This window comes from Lepus europaeus, chromosome 10 (genome assembly GCF_033115175.1).
Source record: "Lepus europaeus isolate LE1 chromosome 10, mLepTim1.pri, whole genome shotgun sequence".
Taxonomy (NCBI): domain Eukaryota; kingdom Metazoa; phylum Chordata; class Mammalia; order Lagomorpha; family Leporidae; genus Lepus; species Lepus europaeus.
The window spans coordinates 111360889-111386243 of NC_084836.1; the positions used below are offsets into that span (position 1 = coordinate 111360889).

The 25355-nt window shown below is 56.6% G+C and overlaps 1 protein-coding gene across 1 annotated transcript in view; it reads right to left on the minus strand.

The window, feature by feature from the left end:
* RIMS4 (regulating synaptic membrane exocytosis 4) overlaps window positions 1-25103 on the minus strand; it is a 57645-nt gene extending 32542 nt beyond the window's left edge. The window contains exon 1 of the mRNA XM_062202370.1: window positions 25007-25103. Within this exon, the coding sequence (XP_062058354.1) occupies window positions 25007-25103 (97 nt within the window). The remainder of the gene's footprint in view (window positions 1-25006) is intronic.
* Between the last annotated feature and the right edge of the window lie 252 nt (window positions 25104-25355).

A 25355-nucleotide genomic window follows, 5' to 3' on the forward strand; every position in this document is an offset into this window, starting at 1 on the left:
AAATCTGTTAAGCACTGTTTTTCACCAGGGAAAGATTCTGGTTTTCCCAAGGGAAAACAAAACAAACAGAAGCACAAGGACATAATTTCATGAGGTTCAAGGTTAGAAACGTCAGTCCTGAAAGTAAGCATTTAAGAACATGTGGAGCCGAAACAAGAATTGTCAGAGCTTTCCAGAGAGGGAAGAAGGGAACATGGCTGTCTGCAGTGGCGGCCACACTGCTACAATTTGCTATGAGCCTACTGGAAACAGGCACTGGTGGAGTCATAGCGCACTGACACCTCAGTCTAACCCTGGGAGGTCCCTGAGAGCATGCTCCCATTGCAAATGAGGGGCCAAGCGACTGGCCCGAGGACACAGAGCAGGCACGTGGCTGAGCTGGCTCGACCTCAGCTCTAGCTGATCCCAGGCCTCAGTGCGCACTGCAAACAGGTTCTCTTTCTCTCATCACTCCTTCTTCATCTCCCCTGGAAGGGGAAGAAACTGGATCAGCGTCTCGCAGCTCAGGACATTCAGAACTGGAGCTTCAGCTGTGCTGCCCAACAGGGATGCCACTTGCCCCATGGGACCACTCACAGTAATCACACGTCTTAACAGGTAAGAATGGAGCCCTCGGCTGCACGAACCACCTCTCAAGAGGTCTCCCCATGCTCCGTGTGCGCATCTCCCTCCCTGCAGATGATCCTCTCAGGCAGCACTGATCTAGAACTTGATCTCTCGCCTCCCAACCTAGGGTTTTTCCACTTTCAGGGCTTCTGGATATTAGACTTGCCTGCTAAACGCAGTGAACCACCCAGAAGAGATGAGAATCAGGCGGCTGAGGCTGTGCTAGAGAAAGAGCTCAGAGAAACGCATCTAGTGGGGAAGCTTCAGTTGACATCTATATGGGGAAAAAGACACAGAGCTTGGGATCCACCTTACCAGCATGTGTCGGATACAGGGATTCTCTTTAGTATAACATTTCTCTCGCTTCCTTGTTAAGGTTTGAGATTGCTTTACCATGGGACAGGACCTTCCACCCAGCGAAGAGAGACAGCAGGCTGATGGCCAATGCCCCTGGGAGACAGAACAGGGTGCCCAAGCTCCTACTTACTTTCCCAGGATGGGAAGGAAGCTGAGAGCAGGGGGCGTTCTATAGCCACACGTGGACCCAACAAATCCAGCGGGCCTGGACTTGGAGAAGCCAAGCTAGGGGCACAGGCAGAGACTCAAGGTGGAGTGAAGGCTCCAGGAGTGGACAGAGTACGGGTTGCACCTGCAGCGGTCAGAGCAGCTCTGAGCACCCAGCCCACAGGATGCCTTAGTCCTGTAAGGTGTTCAGGGGTGGCATGATCAGACCCTCCTGCAGGAACACTGTGCGAGGAGGAAGCGAGGGCCACACAGTTGTCGCTCAATGGCCTGGCGCAGAAGGCTAAGGAAGCCCCTTTGCCGTGCACATAACTGCACCTGGCTCCCTCCACTTAGGGGGTGCTGTAAAAAGTCTGCTGGAGGTGGGGAAAGAGACGCATGTGAGGTGGAAGACATGCAATTCAACGCCCTTCCCAACTCCAACCAGCTGGGTGGGCTCCAGCCTCCCTGACCTCCGTCTTCCTATCAGTAAAACGTGGGCGCCTCTACTCCCTACTGGAGCAGCACTGTAAAGATCTAACAGCACCATTAACAACGACTGTCACCCAGCGAGCACCCCCTCAACTACAGTAGCCTGGGAATGCATTAAACACTCAGTGCAAACCGCTTCGATGTTGAATTCCCATGCGAACGTCTTACACAGCCATAATAACAACAGTGATATGAAGGGGGTGCCTTCCTACTGCACCGGCCCAGCTCACGGGATCCTTCCAGGGGTGAGCACCGGCACCGCCTCCGTGGACAGACAGGACACTGAGCCACGGGGAGCTTTGTCATTTCTTTACGATCAGCTGGCAGCGGAGCACAGCAGCGGGAGGGGCGCTCAGCCCAGGTCTGTCTCACTTCACCACGTGTGCACCTGTCTGTCTCCAAATGCAGTCAGGACTCTGACCACGGTGGTCTGTACCCATGGGGTCAGCAGGGCCCTCCCTGTGCCGGGCACAGAGAAGCAGGGCCCACTGCAGTTGTGAGCGTCTCTTTCCGATCACTACTAAGCCCCCATTGCACCAGGAACTGGGCTGGGGACCTGGATGACGGCTCCCCAGGTGGAAGCCGGAATCGGCACAGCGAGATCCAAGTGTGGCTGAACATTGGAATCACCTGGGGAGCATGAGCGGTAATAGATCTCCTGGTTCCACTGGGGACTTCTAATTGAGGGGGCTGAGGCTCAGTCTGCTGGGACCAGCATTGTGGCGTACTGGGTAAAGCAGCCACCTGCGATGCCGACTTCCCATATGTCCCAGCTGCTCCACTTCCAATCCAGCTCCCCATTAATGACCTTGGAAAGCAGTGGAGGATGGCCCACGTGTTTGAGCCCCTGTACCCACGTGGGAAACCTGGAAGAAACTCCTGGCTTCAGCCTGGCCCAGCCCTAGCTGTTGCAGCCATTTAGGGGAGTGAACCAGCAGCTAGAAGATCTCTTTCTCTCCCTTCCTCTCTCTCTCTCTCCCTCTCTCTCCCCCACCTTCTGTAACTCTGCCTTTCAAATAAATAAATCTTTAAAAAAAAGTCTGTGCCGAGCAGGTGGGGAAACACAGACTAGTACGAGGCTGAGCACCCTCCTCCCAGAGACTGCTGGATTCCAGAGGCCATGGGAGCCACCAAAGCACCCAGGACATGCTCCCCTGAAACATGCAGGCTGCTTGATTTTAGCAGAGGCTTGCTTGGGCCAGCACTGTGCCAGGGGCGACCACCGTGGTCCTGCACCTCTTCCCTGGGTTCCTTTCTCCTCCTCCAGGAAGCTCTCCCTGATTCCCAGAGCCTTCTTTGGGCTTTCTCAACAGGTAAGAGACTCATTTGAAGAATGTGTTCATATCTACCCTCCACCCCAACCTAGGCTAAGGCAGCACCAGTGTCTCCCTGCAGCCTGCGCACCCAGCACCCAGGGCCCGGCCAGGTGTAGGTGCTCACTGCACGGTTGCTCTGCTCCATGAAAGATGGGCAGAGGAAGCAGCGGGGCACTTGGGCTCGGCAGGAAGGAAGTAATCCAGGTCACCAGGTTGGGAGGAGACAGAACCTACAAATCCTCCCCACCATTGCTCAGAGGCGGCCTGGGCTATTTATAGCTCACAAGCCTTCTGCTTCTTGCATTTAAATGCTGGGCCAGGCATGGAAAAAAAAAATCCTGGGGAGGTCTGTCGGCTTTAAAATTTATTAACTTATGTTTTCACAAGAACAGGGGTAGCAAAGAGGAGCCGAATGAGCCGTGGCTATGAGGGGGAGCCTCCCCGAGCTGTCCCAAGTCTGGGTGCAGACCGGATCCCAGAGACCCCAGGGTCCCCGTGGAGGCCAGGCCGGGAAGGTCATTTTAAGGTCATTTTAAATGGCAGCTTCAGTTTACAAAATAGCATCACAGCAGGACCGTGCTGTGTTGAAGCATGTGTTCCCACATGTGTACACAAGAGCACACACAGACACCCACTCCTTAGGGAAGGAGCCCTGGGATTAAACCATCAACTTCTGGATTACAGAATTGTAGTTATTAATGTTTTTGCGTGTGTGCTTTCTCTTCCCCAAATTTCCACTCTGGGTACATCCAGTACAGACTGAGGGGGTCTGACCCATAGGAACCGGCTCTGCCATTTGTTGGCTCTGTGTGGCCTTGGAGAAGTTCCTGAAGTTTCTCCTCCTCACAGTGGGGATCGCTGGGCCCTTCTCAAAGGTTTCCTCTGATGGTTGTACCAGGTACCACGCTCGAAATCTTAAATCTTAGCCTAGCATCTGGAGCATGGTAAGTGCTCATGAAGACGTCAACCAGCAGCACACTATTTAAAATTTTTATCTGAGAGGAAATGAAAGAGATCGAGAGATCAAGACCCTGTATACTGGTGCACTCCCCAATTGCCTACCACAGCTGGGGTTGGGGCTGGGTGAGGCCAGAGCCTGGAACCAGACACTCAATGCCGGTCTCCCACTCGGGTGGCTGCAATTCAATTCTTGAGCCATCACTGGCTGCTGCTTCCCAGGGTCCCCATCAGCAGGTTGGAGTGAGGAGCCAGAGCTGGGCTCTGAACCCAGCACCTGGGTGTGGGACGCAAGCCCATCATCACTGGCGTCCCAACCACTAGGCTAAACGCCTGCCCCCACTCCAGTGCTTCAGCAAGCTACATGGACTCTCCCACTCAGGGTGTGGAAGGAGCCCTGAGCATGACCTCTCAGAGGCCTGCCTCCCAGCTCCACCCACCAGAGCGCGCAGCAATGACTCGCTCAGCGCTCGTCTTCTGGCTTTGAGAAGCGCAGGGCCGGGAAGCGGACGTCAGGCTCTCACCTCCCTGCAAAGGCCCAGGACGGCCAAGATGCTGCAGCTGCTCTGGTCTTCCAGAGGGGCTGGTCCTGGCCGAGGGACCAGGGCCTTTCCCAGCCCACTCGCTCCTTTCCCAGTCCTCCTTCCTCCCTGTACCCACGTCCTAAATTTAGTGCCTATTTTTCCACCACAGACATTAAATAAACTCAGGAGCCCCCTGCTGACCACAGGACCCGCCGTGGCCTGGGGCACGCCGCCTCCCTGCCTGGTAGACAGCAGTCAGCATGGGCCCTGCTCTGCTACCCTTCCTTCTGGGACGAGGGCAGCCTGGGCACTGCACCTCAGCACCTGGCACGCTGCAAATGCCTCCCGACCTCATCCAGAACGCTATAAAAATGAATAACAGCAGTGCAGAGCCTTGGTGAGGCTCGCAGATTCCAGCGCCAGGCAGGTCTGTGTGTGTACTTATTGCCGAAGGCCCTAGGCCAAAGGCGCCCCGGCCTCTCTGAGCCTCAGCTTGTTCCTCCGTGCAATGGGTATGACGACTGTTATACGTTCCTCACAGTCTGACACTGCAACAGCATAACCCAGGTTAGATGCCCAGAGTACCTGACGCAAATGAAACAAAATAAACAGTAGCTACCATGAGAGGCTGATTATTTAACATGTAAAATGGCTTACTGGGGCCAGCGTTGCAGCTCACTAGGCTAATCCTCCGCCTGCAGCGCCAGTACCCTGGGTTCTAGTCCCGGTTAGAGCGCCGGTTCTGTCCCAGTTGCTCCTCTTCCAGTCCAGCTCTCTGCTGTGGCCCAGGAAGGCAGTGGAAGATGGCCCAAGTGCTTGGGCTCTGCACCCTGTGGGAGACCAGGAGGAAGCGCCTGGCTCCTGGCTTCAGATCGGCGCAGCGTGCCGGCCATGGTGGCCATTTGGGGGTGAACCAACAGAAGGAAGACCTTTCTCTCTGTCTCTCTCTCTCACTAACTCTGCCTGTCAAAAAAAAAAAAAAATGGCTTAATGGTTATCGCGGGATCTCAGAGTGTCAGCACTCTCCCCTCAGGTCTCGCCCATGGCTCTCTCCATGAACTCACAGCCACGCTGCTGTCGGCACAAAGGTGTCCAGGTGTGGGCAGGCGCTGGGCCAGGCCTTGCAGCCATGGGCACCAGAGAAGGGGGCGCTCTTTCTAAAGTCCCCCTCCCCAAGGAGGAGCCGACTTTCAACTCTGCCACCAGGCACAGGGGCCATTGAGGCAAAAGGTGCCACATGCTGCATGGCTGACCAGACCAGGGACACGGGCCCATCAGGGGAGGTCCTCTCCCAGACCAGACCTGGGACACCCGCCCATCAGGGGAGGTCCTCTCCCAGACCAGACCAGGGACACCCGCCCATCAGGGGAGGTCCTCTCCCAGACCAGACCTGGGACACCCGCCCATCAGGGGAGGTCCTCTCCCAGACCAGACCTGGGACACCCGCCCATCAGGGGAGGTCCTCTCCCAGACCAGACCTGGGACACCCGCCCATCAGGGGAGGTCCTCTCCCAGACCAGACCAGGGACACCCGCCCATCAGGGGAGGTCCTCTCCCAGACCAGACCTGGGACACCCGCCCATCAGGGGAGGTCCTCTCCCAGACCAGACCTGGGACACCCGCCCATCAGGGGAGGTCCTCTCCCAGACCAGACCTGGGACACCCGCCCATCAGGGGAGGTCCTCTCCCAGACCAGACCTGGGACACCCGCCCATCAGGGGAGGTCCTCTCCCAGACCAGACCAGGGACACCCGCCCATCAGGGGAGGTCCTCTCCCAGACCAGACCTGGGACACCCGCCCATCAGGGGAGGTCCTCTCCCAGACCAGACCTGGGACACCCGCCCATCAGGGGAGGTCCTCTCCCAGACCAGACCTGGGACACCCGCCCATCAGGGGAGGTCCTCTCCCAGACCAGACCTGGGACACCCGCCCATCAGGGGAGGTCCTCTCCCAGACCAGACCTGGGACACCCGCCCATCAGGGGAGGTCCTCTCCCAGACCAGACCAGGGACACCCGCCCATCAGGGGAGGTCCTCTCCCAGACCAGACCTGGGACACCCGCCCATCAGGGGAGGTCCTCTCCCAGACCAGACCTGGGACACCCGCCCATCAGGGGAGGTCCTCTCCCAGACCAGACCTGGGACACCCGCCCATCAGGGGAGGTCCTCTCCCAGACCAGACCAGGGACACCCGCCCATCAGGGGAGGTCCTCTCCCAGACCAGACCAGGGACACCCGCCCATCAGGGGAGGTCCTCTCCCAGACCAGACCTGGGACACCCGCCCATCAGGGGAGGTCCTCTCCCAGACCAGACCAGGGACACGGGCCCATCAGGGGAGGTCCTCTCCCAGACCAGACCAGGGACACGGGCCCATCAGGGGAGGTCCTCTCCCAGACCAGGGACACGGGCCCATCAGGGGAGGTCCTCTCCCAGACCAGGGACACGGGCCCATCAGGGGAGGTCCTCTCCCAGACCAGGGACACCCGCCCATCAGGGGAGGTCCTCTCAGCACAGTATGACTCCCTCACCTCAGAACCAAGAAAGACACAGCACCACTGCCCCCACACCCCCGCCACCATCATGGGGCCCAAGGCAGGAGTACATGCAGAAGCTGTCCCACTTGGCTAAATATTGAAGTCATGAATCAGGCTATTAAATAAAATATGCCCTATCCTCCTATTCTGACACACATGCCTCCATAATGACCTTGAAGGCCAGGCCATGTGCAAATTTAGAACCTCTGAGCACCATGGCATGCCATTCTCACCCCATGAGCAGCGTCTCTGGGACCACACATCTGGGCACTAGTGACAGACAGAGTCACTCCCAGGAGGGCGAACCCAGAGAAGGGGTCTGGGCACCCCAGGAAGCTGACTCAGGGCCACTGGGACAGGGACTCCAGGGTCCCCAGGGCACAGTCCCCTGCCAGGAGGAGTCTGGCTGGACACAGGCTCACAACCCTGGAGCGGGAACTTTCTGTCCTAGAGTGAGGGCAGGAACAAGGCCACGTCTACCACGCACTGAGCAGGCCACAAGAAAACTCATGAGACCCAGACCTGGTGGATTGTTTGGGGCACCGTGGCCCAATTTCCACCAAACCCTTCACAAATCAACAGATCTGCCAGGAGTCGGGGAGGGGGTGGTGGAAGTTTCTCTCCCTTTCCTCCCTGGCAAGGCCCAGAGCTAAGAACTCAGTTCTCTGGGCAGCCCAGGGCACCTGTCGGCCCAGTCCTGACTCCAAACCTCCTCCGGACCCTGCTCCTGGTTCCCAGCCGGGGTGGGACTCGACGATCCTTTAAGCCCCAACCTTAACTAAAGAGTGGTTTTCCTTTATTTTTTTATTTTAATTTTTTTTAAGATTTAGATATTCACCTCTGGTGAGAAATTATGGGTTTCAAGAGTTCTTGACAAAGAGCTTCATTCCAGGAACGTAAAGCCGGCATTTTAAATTTGGTTCTTATTCACTGCTGGAAAGTATTAGAATGAAGATTACAAATTTAATAATGCAACACGGCAGGAACTGGCCTGGCCTCGTCTCCGGGAGAGTAATTTGTTCCTGCCTTCACACCAGCACTCCCAGCCTCCCAGCGTCACCAGGCCAGCCTGGGGACACGCTCTTGACTTCTGTCCCCTGCACACCAAGCGCATCACGGCTATGGTTGAGGACTCTCTGCTGGCATGGCCAGATCTGGGGGAGTACTCCTGGGCCTCTTGGCTCCATTGTTCCTGCCTGCAGCCTGAGGGGACTTTGAAGATTTGCAGACCCCAAATCTGAGTCTGCCACAACCCTGCTGAAAACCCAACAGGGGCCGGCGCCGCGGCTCAACAGGCTAATCCTCCGCCTAGTGGCGCCGGCACACCGGGTTCTAGTCCCAGTTGGGGCGCCAGATTCTGTCCCGGTTGCCCCTCTTCCAGGCCAGCTCTCTGCTGTGGCCCGGGAAGGCAGTGGAGGATGGCCCAAGTGTTTGGGCCCTGCACCCCATGGGAGACCAGGATAGGCACCTGGCTCCTGCCTTCGGATCAGCGCGGTGCGCCGGCCGCAGCAGCCATTGGAGGGTGAACCAACGGCAAAGGAAGACCTTTCTCTCTGTCTCTCACTGTCCACTCTGCCTGGAAAAAAAAAACAAAAACAAAAAAACAAAAAAAAAAAAAAACAGGGCTTTAGCTGTCCTTAAGGGCAAGGAAGGTCCCGTTCTGCCATCTCACGAACTACTCGCTCCTTTCCTTGGTTTTCCAAAAACCCACATCCCCTTCCCACCTCAGGGCCTTTGCAAGGCTGCTGATACTAACAAGAGCTAATAGTTACTGGGCACTGGCTATGTTCCAGGTACTGTGCTAAGGACTCACGGGTACCCGCTTACCTCTACCCTGTGAGGCAGGTGATAGAGACAAGTGGTCAGGCTTGGACTCCAGCACCAGACAGCTGGACTAGAATCCTTGCTGTGTGATTATGGGCAAAACCTTTCCATGTCAGCTTCCTGGACGACACACTAGGGATGGAGACAGCACCTATCTCCCAGAGCAGCTGGCAGTCTGAGGCGAGGGGTCTCATGTAAGTAGTGTTAACGACCCTGAGCCTTTCCGAGGAGAGACGGGGCACCGCTGTGTGGGAAATGTGGTGGCGGCCACACAACGTCCAGCGGGCATGTGGTCTCCATACCCTGAAATCCTCAGTTTTTACCATGTGTGGATAATAGGAAATTTGGAAAATATTCCCCCATCCAAAAAAACTATGCACAATTCTGTCGTGCAGAAGCATTCGTAGTTAGTATTTCCATCCGCGGAGGGAAGGGAGCAGCAGCAAGTGCCAATCACACAGGCAGAATCCAGGACTCAACCCTCTGTACCAGTCATGCTCTCCAAGCCTGTGCTGTCTGCCTCGGGGCGTCCTGACTCACCCCGGCGTCCTACCACCCCTGTGTTCCTTTGGTCACCTCCGCCTGCCCCAGTCTCAGCTTAGCTGCCTGGCCCCGGCCCCTCAGCCAGCTCTCTTTGCTGTGGCCTCTCTTTGCACCCTGCTCTTGTCCTCCATGGCACACAGAGTAGTGATCAGATTAGTACTTGTTCCTTTGGGGTGTCTGGTGCCCAGCCTTCTCCCCTCCAGACTGGACACTCCATGACGGTGAAGACCAGACTTGTCTTAGTTGACAGAACAGGGCCCGGCCACAAGCAGCCTGTGGCGGAAGAAAGGGAGACAGGGAGAGGGGCACTTGGAGATTCAGCTCTGCTTCTCCCTAACGGCACCCCTGTGTGGGATGCACACAGGTCGCCTTGTGCACCCTTGACCTGCGTGGCAGAGGAAAAGCTGACACAGCCACCCTGTGCAAGCGCTGGAGAGGGCAATGCAAAACATCGTGAGAACACCCAGGAGCAATGACCGGCTCCACTCGGGAGGAGAAAGGGGTGCTTCTCAGAGGAGGCGGCACTGCAGGCCTGGAGGAGAAAGACGGGATGAGCACTCCAGCCTGGAGAATGGCCCAAGGGGAGGCACCAAGCAGAACACTCACCACCGCCAAGCGTGAAGCTGCCTGTCGCCTGGGAAGGCTGGACCGGGAGGCTGGATAATCTGGTGCATTCCAAAACTTGTTCCTCCTGCCACCTTCTCTCCAGCACACTCTCCCCAGAGCCCCGGACTTCCCTCCCACGTCCCCTGCCCTGGGGGAACCTCCCCCTGCCAGCGCCTGCATTTCTTTGCCCACGGTCACCCCCTATGGCAGATAGGAGACAACAGGCACCAACCAACTCTCCCCTCCCAACCCAGCAGCCCTCAACCAACGACTGATGGGAGATGGGGTATCCATACCCCAGCTTCCTCCCTCCAGGGTGGGAACACGGAGGTGCGAGTCCACAAGCCATAACCCCTGTCTTGCCGCTGATTCTCATAAATAAAGTTTTATTAGAACTCAGCCTCACCCGTTCATTTACATATCGTCTGCGCCTGCTTTCTCACTACAACTGCGTGATTAAGAAGTTGCAACAGAGACCGTATGGTCTGCAAAGACTAAAATACCGGCTGTCTGGCCCTACACAGATGCCTACTCAGCTTGTTCGCCATGGTCCCCCGAAAGTCCCCAACGAGACAACGCTCCAGGGTCCGCACGGGGGGTCGCCTGCCTGATGCCCTGCTTCCTGGCTTCTTGCCCTGCCTCACTTTCTCATTCCCCTCATCTGTCACCTTCATGAACCATGTGGACCATGGACAATCGCCATTCAACTGTGCTGACTTACAAACATGGCAATTTCATGGGGCTCCACCTGATACTTGTCCTTGAATCCTTGTTTTAGGGTCTGCTTCTGGGGAAATCCAAACTAGGACAGGAGGTGACATCACTGTGCCCATTTTACAGGGGAGCCCCCATGACACTATCCCCTGCACAGACATCACCCCCTCAGCAAAGGCCGGGAGAGCTTCGATTCTGGAGCCCTTACCTGCCCCTGAGCCACAGTCTTGGCTCACCTGTAACAGGTGCAGTATCGTGAAGACATGCAGGTTGCCCACTGCTTTTACAGCCACAGAATTATCCCTCCAGTGAATAAACTAAGGTCCGAACAGAAGAATGACTTGTCCATAGTCACCAGTGGCAGAAATAGGAGCCAGAATCCAGTTTTCTTATGACAAATCCAGGGTTCATCCCACGACGTATCAGCTCCCCCCGAGGCCCCAACTTGGGGGCCTGTTGGGGTTCCCACCCACCTCTCCAGACACTGAACCTCCGCTCACCATCCTCGGGTGAGATCAAGCAGATGAAAGGGCTCTGTCAGACACAAAGGAGTTTCTGATTGCAATGTGCAAAGTAGAAAGTCAGAAGAGGCACCCTTCAAAGAGGGACTTGGATGGAAGCCCACACAGCCGCTCCAGGTACACATGTATATTCATGGCACACAGCAACCGCACTGCAGAATGCTGGGAAGCCCTTGGGGCTGCAGTCAGGCCTGGGCGGAGGCCGACACCACCCCTCGGCAGCTGTGTGACCGCAGCTTGGCCGAGTCCAGCCCGAGGCTCAGTGTCTCCATCCTGCCTCATGTGGTGGCCATGTCCACCTAGCAGGAAGGTGGCAAGGGTGACCCGTGAGGAGGGCTGGGCATTGCTCCGTGTGGAGCTGAGGAGCCCAGTCGGGATGGCTGGACCCGGCCGTTGCCTTGGCCAGACCCACCCTCACTGCCTGCCTTTTTCTAAAATTTATTTACTGGGGCCAGTGCTGTGGCATAGTGGGTAAATCCGCTGTCTGCAGTCCCGGCATCCCATATGGGCACTGGTTTGAGTCCCAGCTGCTCCACTTCCGATCCAGCTCTCTGCTATGGCCTGGGAAAGCAGTAGAAGATGGCCCAAGTCCTTGGGCCCCTGCACCCACGTGGGAGACCCAAAGAAGCTCTTGGCTTTGGATTGGCCCAGCTCCAGCCATTACGGCTATCTGGGGGGTGAACCAGTGGATGGGAGACTTCTTTCTCTTTCTTTGTATCTCTCTTTCTCTCTCTCTCTGCCTCTCTACAACTCTATGTTGCAAATAAATAAATATTTTTTTTTTTTATTTTTGACAGGCAGAGTGGACAGTGAGAGAGAGACAGAGAGAAAGGTCTTCCTTTTGCCGTTGGTTCACCCTCCAATGGCCGCCGCGGTAGCGCGCTGCGGCCGGCGCACCGCGCTGTTCCGATGGCAGGAGCCAGGTGCTTATCCTGGTCTCCCCTGGGGTGCAGAGCCCAAACACTTGGGCCATCCTCCACTGCACTCCCTGGCCACAGCAGAGAGCTGGCCTGGAAGAGGGGCAACCGGGACAGGATCGGTGCCCCGACCGGGACTAGAACCCGGTGTGCCGGCGCCGCAAGGCGGAGGATTAGCCTGTTGAGCCACGGCGCCGGCCCATAAATAAATATTTAAAAAATAAATAAAATTTATTTATTTGAAAGTCAGAATTATGGGGTGGGGGTGGGGGAAGATCTTCCATCTGCTGGTTTACTCTCCAAGATGGCTATAACAGCCAGAGCTTGGCCAGTCCAAAGCCAGGAGCCTGGAACTCCATCCAGATCTCCCACAAGGATGGTAGGGGCCCAAGAACTTGGGCATCTTCCTCTGCTTTCCCCAGGCAATTAGTAGTGAGCTGAATTGGCAGTGGTTCAGCCAGGACACAAACAGGGGCCCATGTGGGATGCCGGCATCAAAGGCGGAGGTTTTCACCCACAATGCCATAGCATCAGCCCCGCCAGACCCCTTTAACCAAGCAGGTCACCCAGCCACAGCCGCCGTGAGTGTCTGCTGGTACCAGCTCCTAGCAGCCCTGTCACTGCAGAACTGCCCTGACACAGGAGCACAGAAGAGGAAACCATCCGCCCCCAAGGGCCCTCCAGGGACAGGCTGAGGTCTGACTGCAGCTGAGAGCCCACAGCTGGCCGCTGCTCTTCCTGCCCATCCCACGCCCCTGTCACTCTAGCGGGTTTCACCTGAGGGCATGCCATAGGCCACGGCTTGCCCAGATATCTGTGTCCTAGGCCAAGACCATGGCCATGGCCATGAAGGGGGGCTTCAAAGTTCATGAAAACTGTGTGTTATGAGAAAACCACACACGGGTCTCAGCATTGTTTAGAACAAGCTCATCTTCTAATTCCGCCTTCCACAAGCGTTCTGAAGCACCCTCAGGGAAACTCACCCACCTTCTGGGGTCTTCTCAGGTTGACACAACTGACAACTGCAGGCCGAATTCTCCCGGGCTGGAGGTACCCGCCTTGTTCCTCTCAGCGCCTGGCTGCCCAGGTGGGGTCCTGCTGCCAGGACTCAGTATGCCCATCAGAAGCAGAGCCAGATGGCCAGGCCAGAGCCAGATGGCCAGGCCTGGGTGGCCCCTAGGGGCACCTGGTCTGGTACTGGGCCCAGGCAGGTGCACGATGTCTCCCATGACATGTGCTGAAGCATTAGCTCGCTTCCATTATAGGCCTGGACCAGGGCCACATCCTCACACCCATGCCCAGGGTGACTCCAGGTGGCACTTACCAAAGACCGAAGAGCTAGAGACACCAGTGAAGACCTAAAGAGCCTCAGGTGCCAGCAAGGACGGGGCTGGCCACGTGAGGCAGCTCAGGGGAAGGGGAAAGGCCCAGAGCTGGGACCCTGGAGGCCCCATCAGGGCTGTTCCTGGCTTTGACCTGCTGTGAGGTTCTCAGCAAATCAGCATCCTCTCTGGGCCTCGACTTAGGACGGATGACTCAGAGAGACTGCCAGCTTCGAGGCACTAACACAGTACCAGCTAATACTTTTTTTTTTTTTTTTTAGATTTATTTATTTGAAAGGCAGAGTTACAGAGGGGCAGAGGCAGAGAGAGCGGTCTTCCATCCACTGGTTCACTCCTCAAATGAACACAACGGCCGGAGCTGGGCCAATCTAAAGCCAGGAACATCTTCCAGGTCTCCCACACGGGTACAGGGACCCAAGGACTTGAGCCATCTTCTACTGCTTTCCCAGGCCGTAGCAGAGTGCCGGATGGGAAGTGGAGCAGCTGGGACTCAAACTGACACCCGTATGGGATGCCAGCACTGCAGGCGCTGACTTTACCCGCTATGCCACAGCACCGAACACACTTTGTGTACCAGGTTCTCTACAAAGCACTTCTAAGTGTCTGTGCACTTCCTCTTCCCAATAACTCTGAGGAAAGAAGGGGCTAGAAGCCCATTTTGCAGATGAGTAAATAAGCTCAGAGAAGTAGCAGGTGCACGGTCACAAAGGCAAGAAGCGGCAGAGCCAGGATGCATCCTGAGGCCATCTGCATGTGGAGTTTGTATCACGGCCCCACAGTGCCGTATGTGCACAGTACAACTTAAGTTCTTAGGAACCCCCATGGTGCCTGGCACAGGGCCTGGGCTAGTGCTAAGCACACGTGCTGAACAGGAATTTGACAACAACAACAACAAAAAAACACTGGTAGCCTAGAAGCCTCTTCGGGTTTGTGGGAGTGGGACTGGGTGGCTGGAGGGGGAGGGAGGCTGACATTGCCTGGATGTCCTTTAGTGCTAGTTGGTTCACTCCCCAGATGACCACAAGGGTGGGGGCTGGGCCAGGCTAAACCAGGAGCCTGAAATCCATCCAGGTCCCCCATGTGGGTGCAGGGGCCCAAGCACTTGGGCATCTTCCACTGCTTTCTCAGGTGCATTAGCAGGGAGCTGGATGGGAAGTGGGGCAGCTGGGAGTGGAACTGGCACTCATATGGGATGCCCGTGTCACAAACAGGGGCTTAACCTGCTGCACCACGAGCCCAGCCCTCAGACTGTGTTTATAAGGTTTCCTGCCTCAGGCTGACTAATCCAATATGGAACCTCAAGAATAGCATTGTAGAGGGTTGTGAGAGCTGCAAACAGTGAGTGGACAGAGGGTCAGAGGACACAGGTGCCCAGACACCTCTCACCAGAGATGTTATGTGTGTTTAAAATGCTGTAGCAGGGCCGGTGCTGTGGAAGAGAGGGTGGGGCCACCGCCTGCAGTGCCGGCATCCTGTGTGGGTGCCAGTTCAAGTCCCAGCCGCTTCACTTCTGAAATCAGTCTCTGCTGTGGCCTGGGAAAGCGGTGGAGGATGACCCAGGTCTTGGACCCCTGTATCTGCATGGGAGGCCCAGAGGAGGCTCCTGGCTCCTGGCTTCTGGCTTCAGATCAGCCATTTGGGGAGTGAACCAACAGATGGCAGACCTCTCTCTGTAACTCTGCCTTTCAACTCCTAAAAAAATAAAATAAAATGCTGTAGCATCTGCACATAATACATAATCCAAAAAATACTGATTTTTAAAAATTATTCAATGGCTAAATTAACCAAAGATCAGCCAGATGGAAACTTAAGGGGGGTGGGGAGGATGGAGTTGAGGTTCAGTGGGCTAAGCTGCCCCTTGCAACACTGGCATCCCACATTGGAGCACTGGTTTGAGTCCTGGCTGCTCCACTTCTGGTCTAGCTCACTAATGCGCCTGAGAAAGCAGTGGAAGATGGCCCAAGTGCTTGGTCTCCTGAAACCTACGTGGGAGACCTGGATGGAGTCCTAGTCTCCTGGCTTTGGCCTGGCCCAGGTCTGGCTGTTGCAGACATTTGGGGAGTGAACCAACAGACGATGATCTCTCTCTCCCTCTCTCTCTCTGCCTTCCAAATAAAGAAATTAAAAAAAAAAAAAGAAAGAAAGAAAGAAACAAACTCTGGCAGGAAGGAGTGTTCTACAGAGGAAAAATGGCTATTTAGGGGCAGGAGTGGAGCAGGAAGTCCGGGGTGGGGATGGGGGTGCTGGACAGGGGTGCCCCCTTCTCTGGGCGACTTTGGTTATACCTAAACCAGGTCCAGGGGATTCTCCCTCTGCAGGTGGGGAAACTGAGACCCAAAGAGACAGAGAAGTAGCCGCAGGAGACAGGGAGAATCGGTATCCGAGGGGGTTCTCCGGGCAGTGCCTACCACAAACCTGGAGTGGAGCCAAGCACTGCCCACCAGCCCACCCTTCCTCACCCAGAGTGCAAACAACATCATTTGCTGGAGGCCTGGGACAACCAGGAAGACGCCTGCTTCCGCTTCGCCAGGCCTTCTGTGTGCTGGAAATCCCTCGTCTCAAAGTCTCCCCGTATGGCTGCCTCCTGCTCCACTTTCCACAGTCAGCAGATACGGCAGACAAGGGGCACGGGTGCCAAGCCAGGATCCCCACTTGTTGGCTCTCGGGAGCCCGCCCTCACAGGCAGCATGTCCCATCAGATTAGGATACATTCCCTCTGGAACCACTGTTACACTCCGTCTTCAGGTCCTAAGGCTGATGGGGCTGGGTGAGAATCTGAACGCACCTTAAGATCCATTCCCCTGCCCCCAACCCAGGCCAGACCCCAGCTGTCCCCAGGAAATCACCAGCAAGCCCCTCAGAAACACCCAAGGCCAGCACTGCGGCTCACTAGGCTAATCCTCCGCCTGCGGTGCCAGTACCCTGGGTTCTAGTCCCGGTTGGGGCGCCGGATTCAGTCCTAGTTGCTCCTCTTCCAGTCCAGCTCTCTGCTGTGGCCCGGGAAGGCAGTGGAGGATGGCCCAAGAGCTTGGGCCCTGCACCCGCATGGGAGGCCAGGAGAAGCACCTGGCTCCTGGCTTCGGATCGACACAGCGCGCCGGCCGTAGCAGCCATTTGGGGGGTGAACCAACAGAAGGAAGACCTTTCTGTCTCTCTCTCTCACTAACTCTGTCAAAAAAAAAAAAAAGGAAGGAAGAAAGAAACACCCAAATAAATAGACTCGGGCCCGAGGCGCCTCCCAGCAGCTTGCCCCTTTACACGCCTGATTTCTTTGACTTCTTCCCATTATAGGCTCGCCCTCAAAGGAACTTCCTGATTTCAGTACACAAGCTAATCTCTTCCCAATGCCTGGAGGGGACTGCCCGTTCCCTCCTGGAAGAGGTGCCAGACCTGAACCCTCAGAATTCCCAGAGCTGCCTAAGTCCAGTATTCCATAAAAGGATATCATGACCTCGGGCGTTACTCAGGTCAACTCATGCAGCATTTATACGATGACGTCCTAGAGCATTGGGGTCCTGCTCATTGGACAGCTGCAAAGCAGGCAGCAGCCAAGACTCATGGAACCAAGAAACCACGTGATGGGGGATGGCGCTGTTGTGTTGCCAGTCAAGCTGCTGCTTGGAACACTGGCATCCCACATGGGCGTCGGTTCCAGTCCTGGTTGCTCCATTTCTGATCCAGCTCACTGCTATTGCACCTGGGAAAGCAATGGAAGATGGCCCAAGTACTTGAGCCCCTTTGCCACTCATGTGAGAGACCTTGGTGGAGTTCCTAGCTCTGGCTTTGGCCTGGCCCCGCCCTGGCCATTGCCACCATTTGGGGAGTGAACCAGTGGATGGAAGCTCTTTCTCTGTGTGTAACTGCCTTTCAAATAAATAAATGCATTTTTTTAAAAAAGCAGCAGCACTCCGTCTCATTTGTCTTCATCACTGAGGACACCCTAATTCCATCTGTCCAGCTCTGGGCCAAGTGCACGTTGCATATCCTGTTATTTGCTCCTCATAATAACCCTTTGAAATATTGACAATGATTATGCCCCCATTTAAAAGATGAGAAAATTGAGCCCCAGAGAGTTGAAGCAACTTGCCCAAGGTCATGCAGTTTTCAGGCAGAATGAAAATTCAGGTCTGCAGGAACCCAAAGCCATGTTCTTCCTGTCCCACGATGGAAGCCGCCCATGCTTGTGCACAGCCCTGCCAGCCTGAGAAGCTACAAAGCTGCACCAGCTAAGGTGCACAGAGGGAACAAGGACAGACGGGGCCCCTGTGCCAATTCCGTGGCCCCTTACAGCTACGGAGTGAAAGGAAGCCGCGCTATGCACTTACAGACACAGCCACCTGCGCCTAAAGAACAAAGAGCCGGGGACTCTGGAGGCTCGAGTGCCCGGCATCCCTCTGGCTCTACCCAGCTGGGAGCCTTGTCTTTCCTTCTCTGGTCCTCAGTTTCCCCACCAGGCATTCCTCCTTCCATTTGTCTTCAGGGCTGAGACGACCTGGTCCTGCTTACTCCTCTGACTCCACCTCCCCTCGGCCACTTCTCTGAGCAAACTGCTCTGCTTTCTCTTCCCCGAGACCCGAACTCGCACCAACCTCAGGGCCGCTGCACAGCTGTTCCTTCTCCCTGGCTCTTGTCAGTTAGGTGTCAACTCAGACATCGCCTCCCCAGGGAGCCTTCCCTGACTACCTTACTTAACACTAGCTCCCCACTTAAGGCAGGCTGAAATTATTTCCTGTCCATGGCTACTTGTTTACTGTCCCTCTCCCCCAGCCCAGCTCACAACTCCATGTGGCTGAAGCCACATCTGATTTGCTCCCCAGTATAGAACCTTGGCATCTAGAACACTGGTTAGCACTGAGCAGCTAATTCGCTATTCATTGGATAAATACACGCCAGAGAAGAAAACCTGAACTCAGAGGCCAGTTCTGGCCCCCTTAAGGGACCGGACGGAAGCGCTGCCCAAGGTCCTTCCGCGACTGCCGGTGCTGGAAAGCCACACCTGGAACCTGCCCAGTTGGTCCAGCCACAGAAGGCAGCTGGCCAGCAGCCCGGCAGCAGCTGCCCTCGCCCTACCTCCACCTGTGTCCCTGCCCAGCCGCGCAGTCATCTCACTCCCCCGCCACAGAAGCTGTTAATGAAGTGCGCACTGCTAAATGCAGTTACAATTACGGGGGCTAAGAATAAGGCGCTGACATCAGCCTCTTCAGTTTCCGAGTGAATCAGAAGGGGAGGGGGGAGGAAGGAGACCGGGGGGGGGGGGGGGGCGGTGCTCTGGAGCTGTCAAGTGGAAATAGCACAGCGTTAAATATAATCCAGCAGTGGCCTACATCGGTCTGAAGAAGCAGGTGATAGCTGGGCCCCCAGGGCCAGGGCAGACAACTGGATTCTTCAAGGAGGCCAGGCAGCCACAGCAGCTGCCTGCCGGCTGAGGGTGGGGGGCTATCTCAGAACTCAAGGCCAGGAAGGCACCCCAACAGGCTGAGGGGGATGGCAGGGGGGGAATGGATCTTGGTGGAGCACACTGGAATTGGACCAGGCCCCTGCACTGCAGCCCTTGTCACCCCCCACTGTGACAACACAAGCACAGCTCCCGGGGATGCACAGCCTGCTCCCACCCAGGATTTCAGTTCATGCCCAGAGGCAGAAGACGGCCTCGAGTCACACACTCCAGGGTTGCAATCCCGAGAAAGTCATTAAACTACTCCAAGTAACCTGACTTTCCTCATCAGTGAAATGGGTACGTCTGCAATAGTAGCTACCCCTTCAAGATGCTACAGGATTCCACGAGAACACGCAAAGCCCTGAGAGTGGCCCGGTGGTCATCTTGTGTTTACAAACCTAAGCTATACTCAGACCAAGGTAATTAGCCCTTTCTGCCAGGTGAGTCTCAGAAGGTTAGGGACTCGCTGGAGGCCACAGGGCCAGAATGGAGTCAAATGCAAGCTGGTTTTCACCTTTTCAGTGGAACTGACATGGACCCCAGTGTGTGTGCGTGGAGCAGCGGCTGGGGGGGGCAAGATTAAAGCAGAAGACATGTCGCACATTTGGGCACAAAATTCTTCAAAAGTGGTGCCCTTCTGACAATTTTTAAAAGGCCCAGGTGACAGCTGTCAAGGTGGAAGAAAGGCCTGGGGACAGGCAAGGAGGTCAGCTGAGGGTGAAGGCTCCGCACACTCTGCCCTAACTCAGCCCATAGGTAGAACCAGCTCTGTGTCTGGGACTGGAGCAGGTGGTGGGGGGAGGGGCAGAGCCGCCTCCTCAAAGGGAAACAGGGTGGATGGACCCCTTCTTCCCCCTTCTCACCAAACAGATCCAGGTGGGCCTCTGGCAGCTGCAAAGCAAGGAAGCCAGAGCCAAGAGCCTGGGAGCTTGGGGCAAGGGAAGGAGAGAGAAGGACCAACGCGCTCCTCTCATGGCATCAGAGAGCCCCACAGGTGCGGATATGTCCAAAGGGGGGAACCCTTAGACACCTGGCTTTTCTGAGCTGTTCCTTAAACGATCATTTAAAATAAGGTGGTTTGGTTCTACACTGTCCCTCCCGCCCCCTTAAACTTGAACCACAGTAATAACTGATTCGATTCTCTACCGTGCTCTGGTTGTACACATCTAGAAAGTTCTGTCCTGCTCCCAGAGACATAAAGGAGATGCAGCACTTGGTGGTTAAACTGGAGAGGATGGGGAGAAGGAGGACAGGAAGTGGCCTCGGAGGGTGAGAATGGGAGCCAAGGCTTCAAAGCATCAACCTGGTGCCTCCCTGAGCAGGGCCTCCCCTTCACCTAGCCAGCCCAGCCCCCTTCTCACTCCCACCACGCGGAGGAGGAGGGGGAGGGCAGGACAGTTCCCTCCCCAGGAAAAGCTCAGGTCATATTTCAAGGACAAAAGTTAGCACTTGGTCTGGGAAAGAAAGCTCCGGCAAATGGAGTAAATTTGGAAGGGGTTGGGAGAGAAAATTCCAGGGCAGTCGTTCCAGGTGCCTGGGGGTGGGGACAGGAACCGGAACTCTGATCCCCCCCCCCACCAGCAGGATGTGTCTGGCAGGATATGGAGAGCTCTGAACCCAGAAGTAACTCAGACAACCCCCCACCCAGTTCCCCTGTATCCAAGGTGGGGGGTGGTGATTATGATGCTAGCTTGTCTGTCCCACCCACCTTGCTCCCTACCATCAGATTTAGTCTAGGCGGAAGAAGGCGGTGCCATGAAGGGCTTTCCAGCCCAGAGATGTGGCCCAAACCGCTAGGAGAGGGACCGGTAGCTGGCTGGTGTTGCCATGGCAACTTCTTCCCTGCGCTGGATAGAGCATCCATCCTATGGGCAAATCGGAGCTGACTGCTCCAGCTCCTCCGCCCTTCTCCTGGGCGGGTGGGGGAGAACTGGACGCTGAAACCACTTGGTCAGGCACAGGAACGCCATCCTCAATTCCAGACCCCAATGCGACACCCCCCTTCAGAACTGCTGGACCCTAGAGACCCTCCAGCCCCTCAGCTCTGCCCCAAGGCACAGTGGCAGAGTTGGGACTGTAGATGTGGCACCAATGAACAGGTCAGGAATAGCAGGGGAACGGGGACCAGGCAGCACGGAGGCTCCCACCCTCATCTGTCATGCAAATTCCTCGCCTCCCCAGCCCCATCTTTAAACCACTTCAAGGAAGGAGGGCCCAGTTCCACCTTAGTAACCACAACAACACAATAAAATTAGCCTATTAAGATTCAAAAGCTAATATTTCGAGAAAAAATCAGGTTTTTCACCTCCACAAACCCAGTCATGCTCAGAAACATCTCTTACTTTGTAATAAGACAGATAACAGCTAAGGTGCGTTGAGAGCCTGCCTCACGCCAGGTGCTATACTAAGCCCCTTGCACAGTTCAAACAGCATAATAATTAAAAACACAGACGCTTAAGTCCCACTGCCCAGCTGAAATCCCATCTCGTCCACCTCCTGGTTGACTGACCTTGAACAAATCCCCATGTCTGTCCCTCAATTTCCACACCTGAAAAGCCGATGTGAACAGGATATCCATTTTCTAGGGCTGCTCTGAAGAACAACTGAAGACAGTGCGAGTGCCCAGGAAGATGGCTAGCAGGAGGCAATTGTTTCTGAAGGGTTGACCTTACGTGGCCTGGGCTCTTATTTTCTTTCTCATACAGATGAAAAAGCTGGGGTCACACCGCTAACTCCTTCCCCCCCAACCCCCCCCCCAACTGCAAACCCAGTGCCCATAAGGCTGAGCCACGAAGACACAAAGATTCTGCCCCCTGCCCCCCCCCCCCCCCATATCCCCTCTCTCAAAGGCTGCAGTGTCCCTGGGCAGAGACAAAAGCAACATTGTAAGTGAGTTCCGGGGAGAAATGCTAAGGACCTGGGGCGAACAGCATCCGGGGTCTGGGGGCAGCTAGAAAGGGTGGGGAGGATTGGGCCCCATCCTCTGCCCAGCCCAAGGTCCAAGGTGCCCAAGTCCCAAGCGGGAAGGGGCTCTGCCCCCATGAAGGATAATGACAATAAGTCTCCTCACATCCTCTCTCCAGGAAGTGGCTGGAGGGTGGCACAGAAGCCCTGAACATGGCTCTGGCTCCATGTGGTTGATGAGAAGGCTCTGACACGAGTTGGAAGCAGCAACAAGGGAACTGTCACCTGTGTGACAGATACTAAGAGGACCAAAGGAGGGGGCGGGGAAGAGGCAGCCTCCCTCCAAAGCTGTCCTTTCCAGCATCTGAGACTTTCCCAGCCACTCTCAGATATTAGTTCAACATGGTGCTATTCTAAAAGGCTGAAACCAAAAGACTTCTGTTATGAGAAAATTAATGACTTTGAAAAGAACAAGAGAAATTCAACACCAAGACAACATTCCCTACTTCCAGCTTTCACCAGGCTCTCATTAGTCTTCTGGAAATGAACTTGACTTTCTCCCTTCCCTTCTCAAACCCCAAGCATCCCTCACGATGAGCCGTGAGCCCGAGAAGCCCAAAGCAAACTCTTGGCTGGCAGGCACTCCTGGAGGCCTCACCTAGGCACAGTGAGACTTGGCTTCATTTTTTTTAATTAATAATTTATTTACTTGAGAGGCAGAGTTACAGAGAGAGGGACAGGCAGAGAGAGAGAAAGGTCTTCCAGCCACTGGTTCACTCCCTAAATGGCTGCAATAGCCCAGGCCATCAGTAGGGAGCTGGATTGGGATGTGGAGCAGCCGGGACTTAAACCGGCGCCCACATGGGATGCAGGCACCGCAGGCAGAAGCTTAACCTACTATGCCTCAATGCCGGCCTCTCTTTCAGCTTTTTAAAACTCTTTCAGAGGGAGGGCTACTGGCTACTGGAAAGAGAACCAGAAACCCCATTTCAGACTCAGCTCTGTGCCTGCCTCCCTGGATGACCTTGGGTTACACACACACACCACACACTGTGGCTGCAGTCACTCACACTCTCCCAGTCACACACACCCTTACCTTTTTGGGGGGGGGGGGGGGCAAAAAGGGCTTGGACAAGATGACTTCCAGGTCTCTTCCAAGTGAAATGCAAGAATCTAGAGAAATCCACTGGGAAAAACCATTGGTGGACCCTTAGAAACCTCTCTAATGTTGCAGGAAGCTATCTGCTCCTACTTGAGCCACTTGCAGCCTGCAGTAATGACCAAGGTATCTCACCCATGACATGGAGCATGGGTTTAGACAAAAACCAAACCGTGCCTGCCTCCCATGCTCCTGCCCGCCTGGTCCCTGAGACTCAAGGGGCCTGCTGAACTTCAGGAGCGCAGTCAGATGACAAGTGACAGGTGGGAGCCAGCTCACCTGAGCTGGTGAGGTTTCCTCCCCCTGACCTCCACGCTAGCCTGATTTCCTGTCTCCACTATCCTCCAGTGGAGCCCCCATACCTCCTCACCTTGCCTTGCCCAGAATAATACAACCTCCCCACGCTACACGGAGGAGGAGTTAAGCCACTGAACCTGTCGTTTTCTCTGTGAGATGGTGATTCTGTAAAATGGCTCTGCATTCACAGTCTTCACCCCCAACTCCAGGTGGAGAGCGGCATGGGTCAACCGTGGCGGATGAGGCCTTGAGCGGCTCGCACCTGCTTCTCCTTCCCTTCCCCCACAGGCTGGAGCTCCTGGCCCCTGGTTGTTAGCGGACCAGGGTGGATGGTGAGAAACCAGCCAGGTGGCGGCCTTTCCTCCCGTCCAGGAGGGAGGTGCTGGGTGCGCCAACTCTGCACATGGCACACCTACCGACTGCCATTCATTCATTCACAGGCCAACAAACTTCCTTCCCTCGCTTGTTTCCAGCTGGAGCGCCGCGACATGTGCCTCTGTCACCCTCTGTTTTACCCTCTAATAGACCCCACATAGCCAGGCTGGCCAGACAAGAGCCCCTGCACGCAGGGATGAGCCCCCTAACACTGCAGGCCAACTTCTGTGGATGGCGCTCACATGCATTTTTAGGGGCGACAGCCCCCACTGTCAGCAGAGCCTTGAAGCCATTTTCCCTCCCCACCACCTCTACTGCTCTCCCTCTTGCCCCCCTCCCATCTGTGGCTCCCAGCACACTTTTTAAAGCCAGGCACTGCCGTGCCCATTTCACAGATGAGGAAATCAAGGCTCTGGGCTGGCATGGCTAGCCCAAGGTCACAGCTCCTAAAGAGAGAAGGAAGGCTGGTACCTGACTCTGCCTCCCCATCCGGCTCTCCCCGTGGAGCTCTCCCCACAAGCCCTCTGGCCACCCCACCTGTTGGAGGATTCGCTGCCTCCCCTCAAAGATCCTGAACTCTGCGGGTCCCTCCGTCACATCCCAGAATCCCAACGAGCAGCTTTCTCGCTCTCCGGGCTCTGGTTGAGGTCGCCTGCAGGCCTAGGAGCAGGAGACTGGAGCCGCGGGACCGAGGCAGGGCTCAGCCCACCCAGAAGGGGTTACTCCAGGGACAGGAGCACCTGAGGTCTGGCGCACACCGGCGGGCGGCGGCGGCGCGCAAGTGTGGAGTTGGCGCCGCCCTGCACCTCCCTCCTGTTCAAGAGGAAGGGCCGCCACCTGGCCGGTTCCTCGCGGTCCGCCCCATTCCGCTAACAACCAGGGGTCTGTGGGGGAAGGGGAGGAGAAACAAACGGGGCGCTCAAGGCCGTGGGCCCCCCGGCGAGGGTCTCGGGCAGGGAGCCTCTGGATGCAGCCAAGACAAAGATGGAGAGATAGGGACCGCGCGCCACCTCCAATGGCGGGGGGCGCGTCGGAGCCCCGGGGTGAGGCGGCCAAAACCCCCGGGGCTGAAGAGCCAACGGACAGGACACCCAGGGAGGGTGGCAGGTCGGACCCAGGGATGAGGCAGGGGACATCCAGTAGGGGCAGGTGAGCACGGAGATCTGGATCCAGGCGACCCAAAGGGCCCACCTGCGGGAAAGGGGTGACTGCAGACGATCGAGGTGTCTCCGGGGAAAGGGTAGAAGGCAGCGCGTCCTGGAGACTCTGGGGTCCCCAGGATGGGGAAGGAGACCCTGGGGGGCGCCTCCCTGAGCGGGGTTGGGGGTGGGGAGAAGAGAGCGGCCGCCTCTAAGGGCGCGCCGGGTCGGGGAAGGGGGCCCCCGGGTCTAGACCCCTCACAGCCCCGCGGTCGGGGGCCGGGCCGCGCGCTTACCCGCGTCCTCGTCATCGAAGGAGTTCATGCACGGGAAGTAGATGGCGAGCGCCTCGAAGGAGGCGGACAGGCTGAGGCGGCTCTGCGAGCGCTCCATGCCGGCGCCGGCGCCGGGCGCCTCGGCCGCGGCCGCGGCGGCGGGCGGCTTGGGCAGCTTGGCCGCCCCATTCTTGACGCGGAGTACGGCGCGCGGCGTGGTGGCGGCGGCCCGGGAGCGGGCCGGGGCTCCGCGGCGGGGCTGGCGAGCGCAGCGGGGCCGGCGGGCGCTCCGCAGGCAGGCCGGGCGCTGGCGGCGCGCGGAGCCCGAGCTGCGCGGTGCTCCCGGCAGCGGCGGCGCGGCGGCGCGGTG